Raw genomic sequence first — 20,671 nt, forward strand, 5'->3', positions numbered from 1 at the left:
TCGTAAGCTAAAAGAATCCGCTTGACGGCCCCGTTGCGACACCAGGCCTCGCTCGACGGCTAGGAAGCCGGAAACCGCTGCCGCTGCCTTCGTCCCCACCCCGTCCCCGCCCGCCAGGAGCTGTCGGAGGTTGACAGGTCGTGGCTGGGAGGCGGCGGCAGCGGCAGCGGCGGCACCTCGGAGCACCCAAGACGGAGGCCCCATGGGGAACGCTCCGAGTAACAGCAGCGAAGACGAAGCGGCAGCCGGCGGGGGTGAGGGCTGGAGCCCACATCAGGATTGGGCTGCCGAGCCTGGCACGACCCCCGGCCCCGGTCCTGCGGCCGCGGCGCTGCCGGCAGCCGCTGCTCTGCTGGAACCTGCCCGGCTGCGAGAGGCAGCGGCTGCGTTGCGGCCAGCACCTCCCTGCGAATCCCTGGTGTCGAGGCACCACGGCGCGCTATTGCGCTGGCTGGAAGAGAGGCTGGGTCGTGGGGAAGAGTCCGTCACCCTGGAGCAGTTCCGCGAGTTGCTGGAGGCTCGAGGCGTTGGCTGTTCGGGCGAGCAGTTCGAGGAGGTCAGGGCGGGCTGGCGGACTGCGGGGTGGGGTCGGGGTGGTCGCGGGCAAGGTCCTGAAGAGGTGGGCGGTTGCTTTGTGGAGACCAGCCAGGAAGTCATGGGGTCCTCCTGTTCTTAGAATGGAAGTATGGGGTTGCCGGAACCCATTCCGAGTGCATTACTCCGGACATTGGCTATGTCGCTCACCTTTACTAGAGGCGTAGAAAGCCCAGGCTACCTTAGCTTTGCTCCAAGGAGAGGAGCAAGCCTAAATACCTCTGCATGTGGTAGGCAGACATTTGTGCAGTTGGTAGACAGGCTTAGTTGCTTGCTGGAGCTAGCTTTATCAGGCTATAAGACAACTACAAAAAAGGATGTGCAAAGATCATGGGAGTGGCCATGGAAACCATTCTGTTTTACTGGCCTGTGTAGGATCTTGCAGAGAACCATTTAAGTCCGTTGTGGAAGGACGGTAAGAGTACACTGAAAAGACTCACTCTACAAACTATTCTCATCCATAAAATACTAGGATTTATCTTCCTGCCTCAAAGTACACACCTGATTTTAAATCATTGAAGAGTTTGTTTCAGACTCATTTAATCTCTCTCTCTCTCTCTCTCTCTCTCTCTCTCTCTCTCTCTCTCTCTCTTCCCCCCCCCCCCCCCCAGAACAGGGTTTCTCTGTGTAGCCTTGGCTGTCCTGGACTTGCTTTGTAGACCAGGCTGGCCTCGAACTCACAGCGATCCACTAGCCTCTGCCTCACCAGTGCTGGGATTAAAGGCAAGCACCACCACACCGGGCTCTTTTAAACTCTTATCAGACCTAAAGTTGACAAGGAAGCATTAATTTCTTGTACTGAGGCAATTTTACCTCATATTTGTACTGAACACTTTGCTTTAGGGTTCAGAAAAGACTGACCCAGAATTACCCTGTAAGTAATTTCATTGAGAGTTGAGAGTATCACACAAAACTCTTGATTTTTTTCTCTCTTAGGTTCCCATTACCCTGCTTCCTGAAGTCTTATTAACTCCACAATGTTAGGACAAAAGGTGTTTAACTAGTAATCCATGTAAAATTGGCAGCAGTTGAATGGTTAGTGCATGAAGCAAAGGACCAACAATCACTTGTAACATCATTTAAAAGTTCTGTTTGCCTTTAATCAGAGGCTTTTGAAAGTTTTCGAGAATGTTGCCTACAAATCATGAAAATGTCTACATAATATATTTTGTAAGTTTCCCTCTAAAAATGACCTTTAATACAGTCTAACTCAAAAATATGGTGGTACAACCCTACAATATCAGAATTTGAAAGCTAGTGGCAGAAAGATCAATTCAAGGTCATCTTTAGCTACATAGTCAGTTTGACTACAGCCTGAGCTATATGGAAAAGCATTGTCTCAAAAGTGTAAAACATATATGTGTACTGCCTGGCACAGTGGTTCAAGCCTGTAATCCCAGCACTTGGGAGGCTGAGGCAGGCAAATCTCTGTGAGTTTGAGGCCAGCCTCTAAGTGACTCCAGGACAGCCAAGGCTGTCTTGAAAAACCAAAAAACAAAACATAAACGTATTCATATTATATCACATATAGTTAGATAGTGAAAGGTATCCATTATAATAAAATTTCCAGGCTGGAGAGATGCCTCAGAGGTTAAGAGCACTGCCTGCTCTTCCATAGGGCCTGAGTTCAATTCCCAGCAACCACATGATGGCTCCCAACCATCTACAATGAGATTTTGTGCCCTCTTCTGGCATACAGACATTACATGCAGACAGAACACTGTATACATAATAAATAAATAAATGAATCTTAAAATCAATAAAATAAAATTCCCATGCTATTCTTGGTAAGCACACATACATGACTCTAGCACTCGAGAAGCTGAGACATGAAAGTCCCTGGCTCAAAAATTATCCTAGAATATTTACTTTCACTCTAGTACCCACATATTTCATGAGACTATGAAGCCATGGTAGAAAGAATTGTGCAGATTTGATCAAGAAGGTGACACTTTTCAGATTTGTTTTATTTTTGCTTGTTGTTTGTTTGTTTTGAGACAGGGTTTCTCTGTGTAGCCTTGGCTGTCCTGGACTCACTTTGTAGACCAGGCTGGCCTCGAACTCACAGTTATCCTCCTGCCTCTGCCTCCTGAGTGCTGGGATTAAAGGCTGCTCCACCATGCCAGGCTTAGATTTGTTTAAAGACAAATGAAGAGAAACAGCTTTTATACTGTCAGAGTGTCTGACAGGATCAGAGTTATCTGTTAGATTTATAGAGGCCATGTAATATAAGGCCAAGAAATCCACAGAGCCACCCTAGAAAAATCCCTCAAGGGTTGTGGCAGTATTCACTTTTTCAGGTCCTAATTGAACACCAGCCCTCTTGACAATTCAAAAAGCAGATAGGAGCCGGACATGGTGGCACACGCCTGTAATCCCAGCACTCGGGAGGCAGAGGCAGGCGGATCTCTGTGAGTTCGAGGCAGCCTGGTCTACAAAGTGAGTCCAGGACAGCCAAGGCTACACAGAGAAACCCTGTCTTGAAAAACCAAAAAAAAAAAAAAAAAAAAAAAGTTCAAGAAGACGGCGCAGTGCTTTCAGACACAGAGGTAATTATAGCTTCAGATGTCTACTAAAAGGAGAATCTAGTCACACTATGTGGTCTGTTGGGTTAGAAAAGCTGCTACTCTTTTCAGAGGACTGACATGCAGTTCCTAACTTGCCTGTAACTTCAGCTCCAGGAGATCCAATACCCACTTCTGCCCCACCTCCTAGGGCACTTCTGCACAAGTACACATATACATACACATACATAATTAGTAACTTAAAAAACCCAAGCTATAAGGGGCTGGAGAGATGGCTCAGAAGTTAAGAGCATTGTCTGTTCTTCCAAAGGTCCTGAGTTCAATTCCCAGCAACCACATGGTGGCTCACAACCATCTATAATGTGACTTGATGCCCTTTTCTGGTGGGCAGGCACAAACGCGAGCAGAATATGTATAAATATGTGTGTATATATATATATATATATATATATATATATATATATATATTTATTTATTTAAACCCAAGCTTTAAATTATTTTTATATTTTTTATTTATGTGTATAGGTGTTTTGCCTGCATATATGTGAGTGCGTACGTGCGTGCCTGGTGCAGGCGGAGGCAGAAAAGGGTGTCAGATCCCCTGGAAGTGGAGTTAGTGAGCATTGTGAGCTGCCTTGTGGATGTTAGGAATTGAAGCTGGTTCCTCTGGTAGAGAAGCCTGTGCTCTTCACTGCGAAGCCATCCCTCCAGCTCCCTACATTTGGGTTAGGCAAAGATGTTTTGCTTTAGTTTTGAATCTGGGTCTCATAGCCACCACTGGCCTAGACCTCAATGGGCAAGCCACGGTGGCTTTGAACTCATTGTAATCCTCCTGCCTCGATTTCTTGAATGCTGAGATGACTGGTGTGTATCACTACAACCAGCTAGGAAACTGCTTTCTTATGTAAAGGTCCAGGTAGGCAGTCAGTGCTGGTGTGGTACTTCAAAATTACCAGGTTCCTGGCTATCCTGGTCTCCATCTTGTGCTATACACCCCACAGACACATTTCATTTCATGACCCTGTTTATTTCTTCTATCACTTTCCACTTTCCAGCAAGTAGGAAAGAGAAAAGGGAGGGACATGGCCTTGTCTTTCTCTTAGGTGGAGCTTACCTCCCATGGGCTCACACAGTCCAGTGGCCACACTTAGCTGTAAGAAAAACTGGGAAAGATCTTCATACTTAGCTAAATTTGAGGTTTAATTACTGAGGAAGAGAGCAAATGTGAGACTAGTTTTGGCTAGGTCATAAATCCAGGAGAATGGATAGGCTGAAGGACAGGGGCCAAGAATTTGAGTTCTCAGCAACCTAGCAAGGAGTTTGGAAATTGGAATTTACTTTTGTTTTGGCTTTGTTTTTTTGAGACAGGGTCTTCCTGTAGCCCTGGCTCTTCTGGAGCTTGATATGTAGACCAGGCTGACCATGAACTCACAGAGGTCTGCCTCCCATGTGCTGGGATCAAAGGTGTGTATCACCACATGGGGCTGGTTATGTCTTCTTAAGGAAGTCATAATCATGTTACACATATGACAGAAATTAACGTTAAAGAATCCTCACCCCAATGCCAAGAACTGATGATTTACAAAATATCGGACATTGCTATTTTATTTGTGTAAAAATCCATTTGAGAATCTAGAGTGATGTCAGAGGCAGATGGATGACAAACAGCCACTAAACCAAGTAGGAAAGGGAGGAAAAAACTGAGAACTGAGCTAGGCCCAGTGACTCACAGAAGATAAATTCATTTTGGAGCTGGCATGGTGGTTCATACCTGTAATCCAGCACTTGGGAAAGTGAAACAGGTAGATTACTGTGTGAGGCCAATCTGGGTTACAGAGTGAAGCCCACCTTGCGAGCTCATTGGGACCACCCTAGCATGAGTTTTCAGCCACTGTGTGTACTTACACCCATAACTGAAGAACAGTCCTCCTCTATTGGACAAAGTGACCAAGTGACCAAGTGAGCCAGTTCAGCTGAGTCAACCCTAGTCATCAATAGGGTGACAGATGTCACAGCCAAGCCACCCTCCAAGACCCTATCTCAGAAGGGGATGGTGTTAAAATTCAGTTTCAGCACTAACTCTCAAGTGTGGCCATTGTAACCCCAGAATCACCGCTCTTTTCCCAATAAGGGTCTGGTTCCCTCCAAGGAGTCTTCAGTATCAAGGGTGAATAACACAGTCCCTGTGTTTCCTGTCACTCACAGAAGGCCAGGCTGCTATAATTCCAGAGGAATTCAGAGCTATGAAGTCTTTTTCTTGAAGCCGATATGCCATTTTCAGATTTGAGAGGGAGGAGTTGTAATTTAGGTTGATAACCAAGATCTGGTGACCCCCTTCCCCACTGGTTAATTGAAGAGAACTCAATTGTGAAAGTTTCACTCTAACTCAAAGTGAAAACAGGGCCAGAGTTTAAAAACAGGATGGTGACGGGTCTCATGATGGGTGGTTATCCTTTTATCCTATCTATAAGTAAGGTGTAATTATATTAGAGAAAGTTAATGTTAGCCATGTGTTTGATTTTGTGTTTTCAAAACTGTGTGTGTGTGTGTGTGTGTGTACACTTAGGCACTTAATTCTATATCTTACACCAAGTTTTGAAAGTATATTGTTACATTTAATATGTTTAAAGGTTTTATGAAATAACGAAAAAATGTCTTTGTAGTAGCAATTAAGATGACAAGCTATTTCTTTCCGTTTCTTTTTACCAGCACAGGTTATCATGGCTGTGCATGATGCATTTTTATGAAGTAGCAATCTCCAAGTACAGCTCATTTGTTCCTTGGCCTCTAATCTGCACTGCTGTCCATACTTTATTCCAGTGACCTTAGTGCTTTTAGGTGGTGTCATAAAAATGTCCTTAGAGTTGTTTCATGGACCAAAGTCTTTGAGATTATCATTTTATAATACAACACACCCTTTTTCTTACGGGGTGTGGTCCGGGCAAAGGATTTTATAGTGTATTTGAAGAAGCAATACCTAATAGATGCCTATGTAGAAAAGAGGGAGGGAGACAGGGAGAGATAGAGGTGGAGATGAAATTCTTATTTGGCATCAGAGATTAGACATTTCTGCTCTTGTCATAAGCGCACTGTAGAAAGTCATGCAGGCTTTAGGGCAAGATAGAGTGCTCTGTACCAGATGCTGATAGCAGAGAGCGGGTGGCTTGTTTGGTCGTTTGGTTTTATAAACAGGATCTCATATGTAGCCCTGGCTGGCCTAGGACTCAATATGTAAACTAGACAGGCCTTAAACTCATAGAGATTCAATTGCTTCTGCTTCCCCAAGTGCTAGGATTAAAGTCACGAACCACCACATGTAGCAGATAACCTTGAGGTGAGAATTTAAAATGACTGAATCTCATTTTGTTAATTTGCCATGTTGTGAAACAAAATGCCATTTTGGCTGTGTGTGTGTGTGGTTTGCTTTTGGGTTTTTGTCTTTTTTCTTTCTGTCTGTCTGTCTTTTTTTTTTTTTTGAGACAGTCTGAAGCCTTGGTCTCTTCAGTGCTAATTACCATGCCTGGCTTTGGATGGGCTGTTTTGATTCACCTCTGTTCATGGTTCTGGCTCACAGCTAGTGCCTGGTAACTGTTTCACCTGTGGCCCTGGTGTGCTTCAGCAAGCTGAGTGGGACAGTCTTCACATGGCAACTTTGGTTTTCATACTCAGTTTGCGGCCTTTCATTAACCAGCTATTTTTTGGCATTGGAGGGAACAGTTAAATATAGTTTTAGTGAAAACTAAAACAGTCTCTGTTGGGTTTAGGAGAAATCTGGGGAAAGTTCTAATGCTCACTTTGGTATTATACCAGAGCACTAATTGCCTGGCTTAGAATGGTTTTGAACCTAAGAACTATGTGCAGTTATCCAACCGTACACCAGATGTATATACGAACCATAAAGTCGTAGCCAGCTACAAACACTGTGACCCCTGTTCTGTGCCCTCAGATCCGCACTGCCCAGGAACTAGATGTGTGCTGTCGCTCTGTGTGTGTGTGTGTCTCTCTCTCTGTCTGTCTGTCTGTCTGTCTCTGTCTCTGTCTGTGTCTCTGTCTTTCTCTGTCTCTCTGTCTCTGTCTCGGTCTCTCTCTCTGGTTTTTTGAGACAGTGCTTCTCTGTGTAATAGCCCTGGCTTTCCTGGAACTCTCTTTGTAGACCAGGCTGGCCTTGAACTCACAGAGAACCGCCTGCTTCTGCCTCTTTTAAATGGTTGAAGCCCACAGGCCAGCCTGTCCATCTCCCTTCCTGACCTTGTTTTCCCACTGCCTAAGCCAGTGGGTCTCAATCGCTACCCCTTTGGCAAACTTCTATCTCTAAATGTATTTATATTACCATTCATAATGGTAGCAAGATTACAGTTGTGAAGTAGCAATAAAAATAATTTTATGGTTTGGGGGTCACCACAGCATGAGGAACTGTATTAAAGGGTCTTGCCATTGGGAAGGTGCTGCACTCCTACCTGGTGGGACCGCTGCTTTGGCCTGTGCTAGCCTAGCTCCTCCCATTGTGGCACCATTGTCTGCTTAGCTGCAAGCCTCCAGAGGCAAGACTTGAATCGCTCTTTACTCTCTTCCCAGCCCTGTCCACTTTCAAGTCCGCAGAGTAGTACTTAAGAGTAGCATGAAATTTGAGACAGCTTTACCAAACCCAAAACATGAGGGATGAAAGGAATTTGCCTGGCAGAAGAAGAAAGAGACAGTAGGGCACAGCGTGCGCAAATACATTGAGGCGAGAGATCTTTGGCACACAGTCACTGAGGAGAGTCTGAGCTGACTCTCAGTGCAGTTTCTCACTCTGTGCTGTCTGTCAATGCTCTAACAAGTCTGTGCTTTCTGAGACAACACACTCTACTGCTCTTCTTTAGGCTGAGCAGGGATTGAACCTGGAGCCCGCCTGCCTGCTTCTGAGCAAAGGCAAGGACCACTGTCCTCAAGACAGGCGATTTTTATTTTAGTTTAGTTAATTAAAATTTTGAGACAAGGCTTCACTGTGTAGCTCTGGCTGGCCTGGAATGCAGTTAGGTAGGTTGACAACATCGGCCTCTAACTCCCTGAGATCTGCTTGCCTCTGCTTCCTAAGTGCTGGGATTAAAGAAATATGCCACCATGCCTGACATCGTGCCAACTTGACCACTCTGTCTCAGCTTCCTCACCAGTTGATCTCTGCATCATGTGATTGGTGTAGGCATTGAGTTGGTTCCTACACACTGTCTGGAAGAGTACCTGGAGTGCTAAATAATCAGACATGTGATGGGTCGTGTTATTGTTCATGTGTGTGTTGTCTCCAGTGGCTGTGCAGTAGCCACTTAAAATACTTTGTTTAGAAAAAAAACCCAACTTGGTTTAGACAAGGAATGTGAGCCTATGTTACAGATGAGCAAAAAGAGACCTTCAGGGGTAGGTAACCTGCCTAGTCAGCCAGTGGCCGACCTGAGATGGGAGGATGTCATGGAAAAGAGAGGAGAGGTCCCACTGAGTCAGCTCGGACTCTTCTCATGTGCCTTGTGGCTGATAGGCAGAGGATGCAACCTTCATATTCAATCCAGTGTAGTGCTGTCCGCTGGCTAAGCCTGCAGCTCTGGTCTCTGATTACTTCAGCATGGGTTTGCTGTTGTTTGTTTTGTTTTGCAGTCCAGGAGGTTAAACCAAAGGCAGGCTAGGCAAGCCCTGTACCGCTGGCCTTGTGATGTGTCTTGATCACAGTAACAGTTAAGGGGTTTAAACAGGAATGGATAAGGTTAAAGAGTGGAATAAGGTTTCCCTTCTTGCTCTGGTACTTCTTGTTGTGCTGTTTGTTTGCTTGAGACAGAGTCTTACTGTGTAGAGCGTAGCTGCTCTTGAAGTCAGGATGCTACTGACTCAGCCTTCAGAGTGTAGGGACTGTGGGCATGTCCCACCACATGATTCTGCCATATTTATTATCTCCTGATTCTACTTGTCTCCCACATGAGGCCATCATAATGTCCCGCCCTTTCATACTGTGTGCAGTTCCATAGTAGAAATGTTATAAAGAGACCTCGGGACCAGGGAGACAGTTTAGTTGGAAGAGCACTTACCTTATATGCATGAGACCATGGGTTCAATTCTCAGAAAAAAAGAAAGAAAGAGAGAGAGAGAGAGAAAGAAGGAAAGAAAAGACAGTCCAGGGCTTAGTGGTTAAGAGCACTTACTGCTCTTGCAGAGAACCTAGATTCGGCTCCCAGAAGACACTGTAGTTCACTACTGTGCATAACTCCTGTTCCAGGGTACCTGACACCCTCTTCTGGCCTCCTTAGGCACCAGGCACACACAGAATGCACTTACATACAGGCAGGAAAAACCCTCATACACATAAAATAAATCTTAAAAAGACAATTCAAGAGGCTTTCCCAAGATGGTGATGCACACCTTTAATTTCAGCACTCCATAGGTAAAGGATTTCTACAAGTCTGAGGCCAACTTGGACTATATAGTTTCAGGCCAACAGGCACTTTATAATGAGACAGTGGTTGTATATGAGACAGACAGATAAACAAACAAAGAGGCCTGAGTCAGGAAGAGAAAGTATGGCAGACCAGGTTGCCCATCTTTGTGGAGATGAGTTTCAGTCTCATTTGTTAGAGAGGCAAAGGGTAGGTGTAAGAAGCCCTATGTGAGTCAACTCCTGAGTGAATGTGTGGTGTTGACACAGGCAGTCATGTCAAGGTTCTTCGCTTCAGACCCATGGGAAAATGGCAAAGTCCCCCTGACCCCCTGTAAGGCTCAGAGCCTCCCTCTGGTCCACGTGTGGATGCTGATAGTGTGTGCAGAAAATGTGCACCATGGCTGACTCCCCCACCCACCCCCGCCCCTTCAGGCTGTTGTTTATGCCCTGAAGACTGCTTTCTTACAAAGACTGGCCCTCCTGAGATTATCCAAACCTGTCTTCTTGATCCATCTCTATGCCATAAACCCTGCCTCCTTGTTTATCTGTATGTAATAACCCTACCTCCTTGTTCAGCTTTGTGCAATAACTTCATTGAGCTTTCTGGAAGCTGCAGTTTCTTCATCAGAGAGCTCAGTCCACCAGATCCTCTGGGGATGGAAGAGGTGTCTCTGTGTGTGTGTGTATGTGTGTGTGTGTGTGTGTGTGTGTGTGTGTGTGTGTGTGTCTGTCTGTATGTCCTTCCTTTTTTTTCTTTCTTCCTTTTTTTTCTTCAGCTGAGAGAGTGAGAAAGATAAGTTGTTGTATGTGGTTTACACTTGGCCACAAGTGAACAGAACTAGTCTAGAATGCCAAAGGTCCAAGGCAGAGGGTCAGCTGGACGGTTTTCCAGGTCTACTGAGATGTACCGCCAACAGCAGCAACAATTTGTCCCGTGTCCCAGCCTTCAGCCTCCCTTACTTCTGCCTCTGCAGCCTTTGTGGGTGCAAAGCTAACTTACTTGAACCTCTGCTTCATCTTTCCTCTCTTGCTTCTCAGCCTGCGCATTTGCTTCTTCTGCCACTTCACCTTCACGGTACAGTTTCGAGGAAGATGGTGCTAAGGCCAAGCTTTGTGTGTTTTCTTAATTCTCTTGTCAGCCTCAAGCCAGACCCATGCCTTTGGCCTCACAAGGGTGCAGCAGGTGGGACTGGCCAGATTTTAGAATATAAACCAGAAGTGTTTTGGGCACGTCTTTCAAGGCAATGTTTTTGCAAGGCAAGTGCTGCTTCAGTACTTCAGAAATCTACTTAGAGTCTAATCTGTTTAAAAGAGAAATAGAATATTATGGAATAGAAAAATCTCATAATATATCCTATATGACGAAGGAATGTGTTACATTACTTCATGGAATTTCTGTGTCAACTACATGTATCCTTAGTCTCTTAGAATACAATTGAATGTTTCTGTTTTGATGGATCAGTCAATAAAACTTGGTCAATGCTACTATGAGTTTCGTTGGCAAACTAGAGGGACACCAAAGGGACAGGCAGAACGGGAATGAGACTCAGGCCTTTCCAACTAGAGAGCAGGTGGGATGGAGGAGGACATGGAACTTAGAAGACCTGGCCCTGCTCTCTCTGATCTACAGGCCACCTTTGGACAGAAGGATCAGGTGTGTTCTGAGCGGCCTCCCCAGGGGGTAACTTATGCCAGAAAATTTCTATTCACTGTAGGAAAGAGACTGACTCAGAGCACATTAGTTGCTCCTCACTGATACATGTATCAGAAATGGCTGACCACTGTCAGCTATGTATGTCATTCCCCCCACCCCAGTACTGGAGATTCAACCTTGACCTAATACAAGGCGAGTTCTCTTCCACTGAACTACAGCCCCAAGGCACATGCATTAAAAGTACTTTCATGCCGGGCGTGGTGGTGCACGCCTTTAATCTCAGCGGAGGCAGGTGGATCATTGAGAGTTTGAGGCCAGCCTGGTCTACCAAGAGAGTCCAGGACAACTAGAGCTGTTACACAGAAAAACCCTAAATAAAAAAAACAAAAAACAAACAAACAAACAAACAAACAAAAAAGTAATTTCATTATGCAAGCTTTTGTAGATCAGGAATGGTCAGTCCTCTCTGCCCTTAATACTCTGTAGTGTCCTCATGTGCCTTATGATAATACTTTAGCTTCTCAGCAGTTCTCCCGTCTCTTTATTCTGACCTTTGTCCATCTCTTCATTTTCTTCCCTACTTCCTCCTAAGCGACAACAGGCAGGTTGCCATACAGCCAGCCATGTACTCTGTTTATATGCCCACATTCTGTCTCTTCTGCCTGGGATAGCCTGCACCTATTAGTAGGCTTTCCAAGCCCCCAGTTACCCATTGGTGCTCTGTCCCCTCCTGGGTTTCTGATCTCTGCAATGTTGGTTGGCTCGTGGTATAATGGTTGGTAATGTGGGGTCCAGAATTATATAGACCAGAATTCAAATCTCAGCCATTATTTATCATTACTAACTATGAACGAACTTGAACAAAATACTGTCTTTGTTCCTCGTCACTGGGAAAATAGCCTGGCCTATAGGGTTATTGTAGCAAGTTGAATAGGTCTGTGCTCAGTGCTCAGAACTCTTCCTAGTGTATATCAAAGGCTCTGTATGTATGAGCTGTTATGGTAGTTAATGCTGTCTCTTTCCTTATTCTGATGATCACATCTATGACATTGCTGCTGTTAGTTTATAGGTCTGTCTTTTAGCCTATGAGGGGTTTGGAAGGCAAGTCTTAAGCTGTTTATCTTTGTATCCACAGCTTCAAGCACGGGGTCAGGTGTGTGTTTAATGGATGGTTACGAGATAGCCTTGGAAGAGTGTGTGCGTAGTTAGATGCTGCGGTCCTGTGAAGCATGGCAGATGCTAAAGAACATGAACTTTTTTTAAAGAGCAACTTCTGGGTGTTAGGAAATTAAGTATTAATTTGAAGATGCTGTTAACAAAGCTGTTGTGATTTTTTTCCTCATCCCAATGCCTTTATGTTTTTATGAAAATTCCTTACTATTGACAGATGAACAGAATGCTAAAAATAGCAAAAATGTCACTATTGCTTGGGTAGGTCTTTTACTGGCGATGTGTTGTGGGAGTTGTGTGTGAAGTGGCGAGCTACACAGCAGTGGGTGCCAGCAGCACCTGAAGTGTGAAGTGTGGGTGGGAATGGGACTTGACTGCTGTTTTTGAGTTCAGAGTGTGAGGCTCACTTGCAAGGCTGATAGGCTTAGCCTGGGCAGCAGGACATGATGGAGGGCAGGGAGGGATGGAGCTAAGAGTCTGGCCCCCAGGCTGTAAGGAGCCCCAGGGCTTACCTTTTAAAGGAAGGAGAATGGAGTTGATTCCTTGGCCACTGAGTAACCTTAGACAAGTTTCCTGATCTCCTTGTAGGGTTCTGAAGTGAGGAGGTTAATAGTATCAATATTGTTGTGAGAATTAATGATATACATATAAAATATTTTCACAGTGCCTGAAATGTAGCAAGTCCTCAAATGCTACTTTAAATTTTCGGGAACCCATATGTAATTCCCAGCTGAATGTGTTATCCGTGGACCTTGGGCCTTAGAGCCACACAAGTATCATTTTCTTAGTATGCCATAGTACCAGAAAGTTAGAAAGTAGCGGGGCAGTGGAGGCACAGGCTGTAAGCCCAGCACTCGGGAGGCAGAAGTAGGAGTATCTTTGTGAGTTTGAAGCCAGCCTGATCTACAAAACAAGTCCAGGAAAGCCACAGCTACACAGAGAAACCCTGTCTTGAAAAACAAACAAACAAACAAACAAACAAACAAAAACAAAAGAAAAAGAAAGAATGAGAGGAAGAAAGAAAGAGCTGGGCATAGTGGCACACACCTTTAATTAATCCCAGCACTCAGGAGGCAGAGCAGCCTGGTCTACAAAATGAGTCCAGGACAGCCAAGGCTACACAGAGAAACCCTGTCTCGAAAATAAAAAACAAAACAAAATAAAACAAAAAAGTCTGGAAATGCAAACAAGTGAAATTAGGAAACTGTAAAACCTATTACCACTATTAACATCCAAATATTTATTTTTTTCCCGTCTTTTAAACACAATATTTGTTTACTAATATGGAAAGTATACAGATACCTTTTCTTCAAACAGTATTCCTTTTCTAACCTACTTTATTTAAATTACATTTTTATTTAAAATTTTATATGTGCATGTGGGATGTACATGTGTACCAGGGTGTTCATGTGGAGCTGAGAGGACATCTTGTGAGAATGGCTTCCTTTCTTGTACCATGTGGGTCCCAGAGAGTGAACTAAGCTCATCAGAATTGGCAGCAAACACCTTCATCTCCTGAGCTACCTCTCCAGCCTATCTCATTTTTTAAAAATCAATAATCTTCAGCTTTCTGTGTCCATTTAATCATATATCCAGTCCACATTCAAATTTATCCAATTCACGCAATCTCATTCATGGTTGGTGTCTCTAGTGTGTATAAAATGTTACTCAAAGGAGGCTGCAAAACTGTATGTTGTGGTGCAGGCCTTTAATCCCAGCATTCAGCAGATGATCTTCTTGAGTTTAAGGTCAGCCTGGTCTACACAGAGGGTTCCAGACTAGCCAGGGCTACATAGTGAGAGTCTGTTTAAAAACAAAAAACAAAAAAACAAAAACCATTGGCGGTGGTCAGGAGTGGGGTATGGCCTGAGTAAGACTCTGTGTGAGGGAACCGTGTGTGTGTGTGTGTGTGTGTGTGTGTGTGTGTGTGTGTGTGTGTGTGTGTGTTTTAAAAGCCTGGCTCCTCTGTGTGTCTGGCTATGGGCCTGTGAGCCTGACTGTAAGATAAAGTGGCCAGGCACTTTTCCTGGATGATTCTGTGTCATCTATTAGGCTTGTCAGTTTCCCCAGGGAAGACTTCTTTTTCTGGAAGGGTATGAATCTGGCTACTGGCATTCTGGGAGCCCCGGAGAAGGTTGCCCTTAACCATTTAGCAAGTAGACACCACCCCCTGCTTTCAGTATGGCATTCTCACTTTCAGCTGTGCCTGCCATTTTCCAGTCTATACAGTACAACTCTCTAGAGATCAAGTGCTAGGCCTCTGCCAAAATGGAGGAAGAGAATCTACCTTTTTAAAAAATGGGAACTTTTTTGTTGTTGTTGTTTTGTTTTTCAAGATAGGGTTTCTCTGTGTAGCCCTGGCTGTCCTGGACTCTCTTTGTAGACCAGGCTGGCCTCAAACTCACAGTGATCCACCTGCCTCTGTCTCCCCAGAGCTGGGATTAAAAGCGTGCGCCACCATGCCTGGCCCATAGCTGGGCCTTGAGGTAGAGCTATTCCCAATTTTCTGAGGAACTGCTAGACTTTTCCACAGTGCACGTTTGCACTCCCACCAACAGTAGTGGAGTGTTCCCCTTGCTCCACATCCTCGACAGCATGTGCTGTCATTTGAGTTTTTGATCGTAGCCATTCTGATGGATGTGAGATGGAATTTCAAGAGTTGTTTTGATTTGCATTTTCCTGATTACTAAGGATGTTGAACATTTCTTTGTTAGTGTTTCTCGAACATTAGTAACTCTTCTGTTAAAATTTCTTTGTTTAGCTCTGTACCCCATTTTTAAAAATTGGGTTATTTGGTCAGGCGTGGTGGCGCACGCCCTTAATCTCAGCACTTGGGAGACAGGGGCAGGCGTATCAAGTCTTATATCAACTTGAGTTTGAGGCCAACCTGGTCTACAAAGTGAGTCCAGGACAGCCAAGGCTACACAGAGAAACCATGTCTTGAAAAACAAAACAAAACAAAAATTGAGTTATTTGATTTCTTAATCACTGCTAATTTCTCAGCTCTGCCTGAGCAGCATCTGTTACCCTAGCAAAGCAAAGGTTTCACGTTAGGGGTTCTGGTCTCTTGTTAACCACATCTGACTCTTCAGCTTTAGCTAACCCGAACCACGGACTCTTAGCTCAAAATCTGCAACAGCCTGACAGAGGCTTTGAGTGACTTTCAAACTTACCTCTGGAACTTCATAAGCCATGCCTCCATCCGCTGCTTTTGAGAGACTTTGGGTTTTAAAAAGAGACTTAAAAAAAAAAAGAGTTTGAACTTAAAAAAAATATTTATTTATTATGTATACAATCTGTGTCTGCATGTGTGACTGCCCACCAGATCTTATTATTGATAGTTGTGAGCCACTATGTGGTTGCTGGGAATTGAACTTAGGACCTCTGGAAGAGGAGACAGTGCTATTAACTCTGAGCCATCTCTCCAGCCCTTAGACTAGTGGCTCTTAACCTGTGGGTCACAAGAGTTTGAACTTTTTAAAGTGTTTGAATTTGGGATTGTGGGACTTTTTAAGTTTATAAAATTTTTATATTGTGATATCAATATTAATGTGTGAACAAGAAATGAAAGGCTGTGTCTTAATAGTGATGTGTCTGTGTGTCAGGATGACAAGGGATCATTTGTGCTGGCTAGTCTTATATCAACTTGACACTCAATTGAGGAAAGTCTTTGTAAGATTGGGCTGTTTGCCTACAGGCAAATCTGTTTAATTAAAAAGGGTATTTTCTTAATTAGTGATTGATGTGGGAGGATCCAGCCCATTTATAGGTGGGGGTCATTCCTGGGCTGGAGATGCCGGGTTCTGTCAGAAAGCCTACTAGGCAAGCCATGTAATGGCTCAGATCAATCTAGTAAGCAACACCCTCCATGGCTTCTGTGTCAATGTCTGCCTCCAGGTTCTTGCGCTGTTTGAGTCCCTGCCCTGACTTCCTTCAGTGATGGGCTATGATGTAAAGGTGTAAGCCAAATAAATCTTTCCTCCCAACTTTCTTTTGGTCATGGTGTTTCACCACATCAGTAAGAACCCCAACCAAGACACTCCCAGTGGTCTGCAGATGTGTGCAGTGGTAAGGCGATTGCTTGGTGTGAGCAAGACCCTGAGTTTAATCTCCAGACACCTTTTCTAACACAGATACCCCAGGGTATGAGACATATCTTTCCTCTTGTATATTGTACTTTGATTAGTGTAATCTTTGATCTTACTCACTTTTTGGATAATCTTGTCAGGCTGAATAGAGCAAAAATAATGCTGTGATGTTTTTCCTTGACACATTATTTCTAAATTCTGTCTCTCGCCCTACATTCATGCCAAAATTTCTGGTTACAAATATGGGAATCTGTATTTGTTTCTTTTGAATACATTACTGTCCAGACATCTGTAATGGGATGGAGATGGGAGCAGTGTGTCCATCATGGAACCTTAGTGGGTTATTTCCCTGTTTTGTGGAGCAGAGGTACAAGGAGAGGGGACAGACACTTGGGGAGGAAAGGCTTACTGGGAAAGACTCTAATAGTGAGGAGGTAGGTGAGGATGGGCTTGGAGAATCTGACAAGGTGGCAGAAGTTACAGATTAGAAAATGAACACTGTTTTGCTAGTGGCTTTGATTGTATGGACTCTGTTCCTGTGCACCTTGTTCAGGCAGCAGCCTGTGAGAGTGGAAACTTGCTTAGTCTTTCAGATCAAGAAACTCAAGTACACACAGCAGTTAGGGACAGACTAGTGTTCAAACCAAGTCCCATGCTGAACACGATTTCCCAAATAGCCCAGCATGGGTGAAGGGTGTGGTCCACGGTGATTAAGAGTCCTGAAGCAACAGATCAAAGCAGCAGTCTCTTCCCCGCTTTTGCTTTGTGTTTGACATTGTCTGCACTTCACATCTCTTGTTGCTGTGACCACATTTAAGAAATGGAGGAAGGTTTGTTTTTACTCAGTCTGAGTAAAGGTACAGTCCACCCTGGCCAGGAATGTCTGTCAGTAAACACATGAGGTCATGTTAAGTCTACAATCAGGAAACAGAAAATGGACAGAAAGTGGGGCCAGGCTATAGAGGCTCAGGGCCTGCACACAGTGACCCAAGTTCACCACCCAGGCTCTACTTCCTAAAGTTCTCACAACCTTCCAAAACACTACCACTGGCCAGGGCCCAAATGTTCGAATAAATGGGCCTATAGAGGACATTTTCTATTCAAACTGCAACAATGTACAACTATTGAACAATTTTGCAATGGATGCTTTTTGTCTGACATTATTTGGAGATGTGGAAGATTTACTGCCTAAGGAGGAGAAATGAGGCTATAAAATTGTGCATATATTTCTCTTATAAAACATAAAGGAACTACTATCCTGAATCTGTATGTTCTTTGAAATATATATATGTATATATACATGTATATGATACATATATATTTCTCTTATCTTATAGGCCTTTGCCCAGTTTGATGCTGAGGGCGATGGGACGGTTGATGCTGAGAATATGTTGGAGGCCCTCAAGAACTCCAGTGGAGCCAATCTTCAGGGGGAGCTGAGCCACGTCATCAGACAGCTACAAGCATGTTCTCTTGTTCCGGGTAGGTGCGCACATGAATTCTGAAGGCTCAAGATGTTCTCGTAGAACCAAAGTGTTTCCAGTTAGTAGAAATGGCACCTACAATAAGCCTCTGGTTATAGCATGGCAAATGCACAAAGCTTGGAACAAAAATGAACTTTGTTGTGGTGTAGACTGAGATGGCCCAGCTGTGGCACTGTCAATTTCCCCCAGAACATTCGTTAGACACATGATTTGAACGAAACCAGTGACATCACCACTTTCAATCTACAACATGGCGGCTGGGAAATTTTCTGTTTATCTGCCCCTTGGTCAAAAGGCTGCCTTCCAGTAGGTCTGTCTGTTGAAGCATCCCTGGCCCACACTGCCTGTTCTTATAGCATCCTGCCCCTCTCTTCTGCATCACTCTTCTCTTCCTCTTTGCTTTTGTTTTTGTTTTGCTTTTGCAACATAATATCTTTGTAATTAGTGAATTGATTGCATTATTGTCTGTCTTCATTACAGTGCTATGAGCTCCATTAGCGCAAGGACCTTCTCTTATTTTTGCTGTGTCCTCACATTTTATTTTTTGGCTAGTGGTAAACATTTTCTTGTTATTTTCTAAAGCTTTTATTCTGAAACTTTAGTAATTTTTATAAAGTAAAATTAAGCAATGTAGCTTCTACCTGTTGTACACTTGTTTTGTTTTCTCTGTGCTCATCTTTTTCCTCTCTTCTCTCTTCTCTCTTCTATCTCTCTCTCTGCCCCCCAACCCTATGTGTGTACTGAGAATAGCACCTCCAGCCTTGTATGTGTTAGGCAAGTGCTATACAACATCACTATATGCCCAGCCTGGTCTGTGTTTTTAGATGATTTACTTGGTGACTCAGAATTATATAAAGACAACATCAGAATAAATTTGTCCTTCATTTTTCCAAGTGAGCTGCCAGTTCAATTTGAAAGGGAAATAGCATTGCACATCATCTGACCTAAGAACTTTCCCTGTTCTGTCTACCACGGGACAGTACTTAGTGTCTCTAGGGTAAAGACAGCATACACTTGGCAAATGGTGTGAATCTGATGGCTATAGAACCCTCTGACCTACTGCCAAGTGATGTATTGAGCCAGGGAAGGAAATTGTCTGCATCTTAATGGAGAATGAATGTTCTGTTGTCTTACATTATGTAATTCTTTTAGGGCATCATGAGGTAGCCTGCACATTGTACTGTTTTTCCTAGTGTCATGGCAGTTAAGCTGAACTTTGAATTTCATTTAGCTAACATATCTTAGCATTCATAGCCACTTCCACCTTTGCATTGCAAATATATGGGTAGCATTATTTGGGTTCCTCAGATTGTGTTTATGCGCATGAGTGTGCTGAGATCAATTCAGGACTTCCAACCTGAGTCTCAGAGAGATTTTGCTGGTGGGGTAGGGAAGGGAGCCCACCAGTGGGTCATGTGTGCTACACTGGGTACCAGATGGAGGGAAGGGCTGATGGAGAAAGATTCGTGACTTAGAGCTCTCAGCTCAAAAATATGTAGTAGTATCAAACATAAAAGAATTGTCATAGTCTCAAGCCTTTGTAAGATGAGGTCCCTCTGTGGCAGCCTTGCATAGTTTCCTAGTCCCCCTCTCAAATGGCCTCCCATACTGAAATTTGTTCTTGTTCTATCTCACTGTTGGTACTTAAAGTTCACTGAAATCCATTCTTTCCTGAAAGCATTTTCCATTACAGAATTGTTCTCTGTGTGTGTTTGTATAAATACATACATATATAAATAAATAAATAAAGTGTATGGATGTGTGTATATGTGTTTTGTGTGTGTGTGTACATGTGTGTATATGTATATGTATATGTATGTGTGTGTGTGAGTGTGTACACACCTGCAACAGTTTGCTGTTTGCGTGGGTTCTAAGCAAGTCTGTTGCAGCCTGGAAGCCTCATAGATGTGAGGCCTTGTCGTCCTGTGTGGGTGGGGAGGGGTTGCCTAGGTTTTGATTCTTTAGAAATCACCTGTCCCTGGGCTTTGAGTTGACCGTGTAACCAAAATAGGCTGCATTAAGTACAGGATTTCTTCTTAGCCTCTTGCTTTATTCAAAATGTTGCTGCAGTTTTATTCTCTTCTAGTAAATCTATTTGTTCTGCTATTAAAGACAAGTTCCCTAGAGACCGAGGGCATCTTGTTTACATCGGTCACTTGACCTTGTTGAATTTTGTTGAATAATACAATTATGTGAACTGTTTCTCATATATTTTGATTCATTTAAAAAGTGAAGAAAGCACCTGCAAATATGTCTCTGCTTCCAGAAAAGCTACCATGTTTATCCTTGCTTTACTTAACCTAGTGCTCCTGGATTATAGTAACCTCAGAGTAAGACTCATTAGGTTAGCCGGGCGTGGTGGCGCTCGCCTATAATCCCAGCACTTGGGAAGCAGAGGCAGGCGGATCGCTGTGAGTTTGAGGCCAGCCTGGTCTACAAAGGGAGTCCAGGACAGCCAAGGCTACACAGAGAAACTCTGTCTCAAAAAAACAAAAAACAAACAAACAAAAGACTCATTAGGTTAAATGAACCAGAAAAGGAGTCTAAATGGTGGCAGGTGTGGTCTGTGTCATGTCTTCATAAGGTTACTTGCACTTGGGAGTCAGGAGACATTCTGGGAGTCACTCAGAGCATTCAAGTGAGACATCTGCACAGGAGATGTTGAGGGTAAAGAGAAGATGGAGGATCAGGCTTCAGAGGAGTCAAGCACTGGGGAGAAGAAGCTAGCATGGCAGGAAGAGCCCATGCAGGGAGCA

The 20,671-nt window shown here is 44.0% G+C and overlaps 1 protein-coding gene across 3 annotated transcripts in view; it reads left to right on the forward strand.

Annotated features, from left to right (window-relative positions):
* The first annotated feature begins 74 nt into the window (after positions 1–74).
* Positions 75–20,671, forward strand: part of ZZEF1 (zinc finger ZZ-type and EF-hand domain containing 1) — a 124,141-nt gene continuing 103,544 nt past the window's right edge. For all 3 annotated transcript variants that reach the window (XM_084751296.1, XM_084751295.1, XM_084751297.1), the window contains exons 1-2: positions 75–556; positions 17,769–17,913. In XM_084751296.1, the coding sequence (XP_084607422.1) occupies positions 203–556; positions 17,769–17,913 (499 nt within the window). In that variant the 5' untranslated portion in view covers positions 75–202. The remainder of the gene's footprint in view (positions 557–17,768; positions 17,914–20,671) is intronic.

The sequence above is a fragment of the Acomys minous genome (genome assembly GCF_964271855.1).
Source record: "Acomys minous genome assembly, chromosome: 12".
In the NCBI taxonomy this organism is placed as follows: domain Eukaryota; kingdom Metazoa; phylum Chordata; class Mammalia; order Rodentia; family Muridae; genus Acomys; species Acomys minous.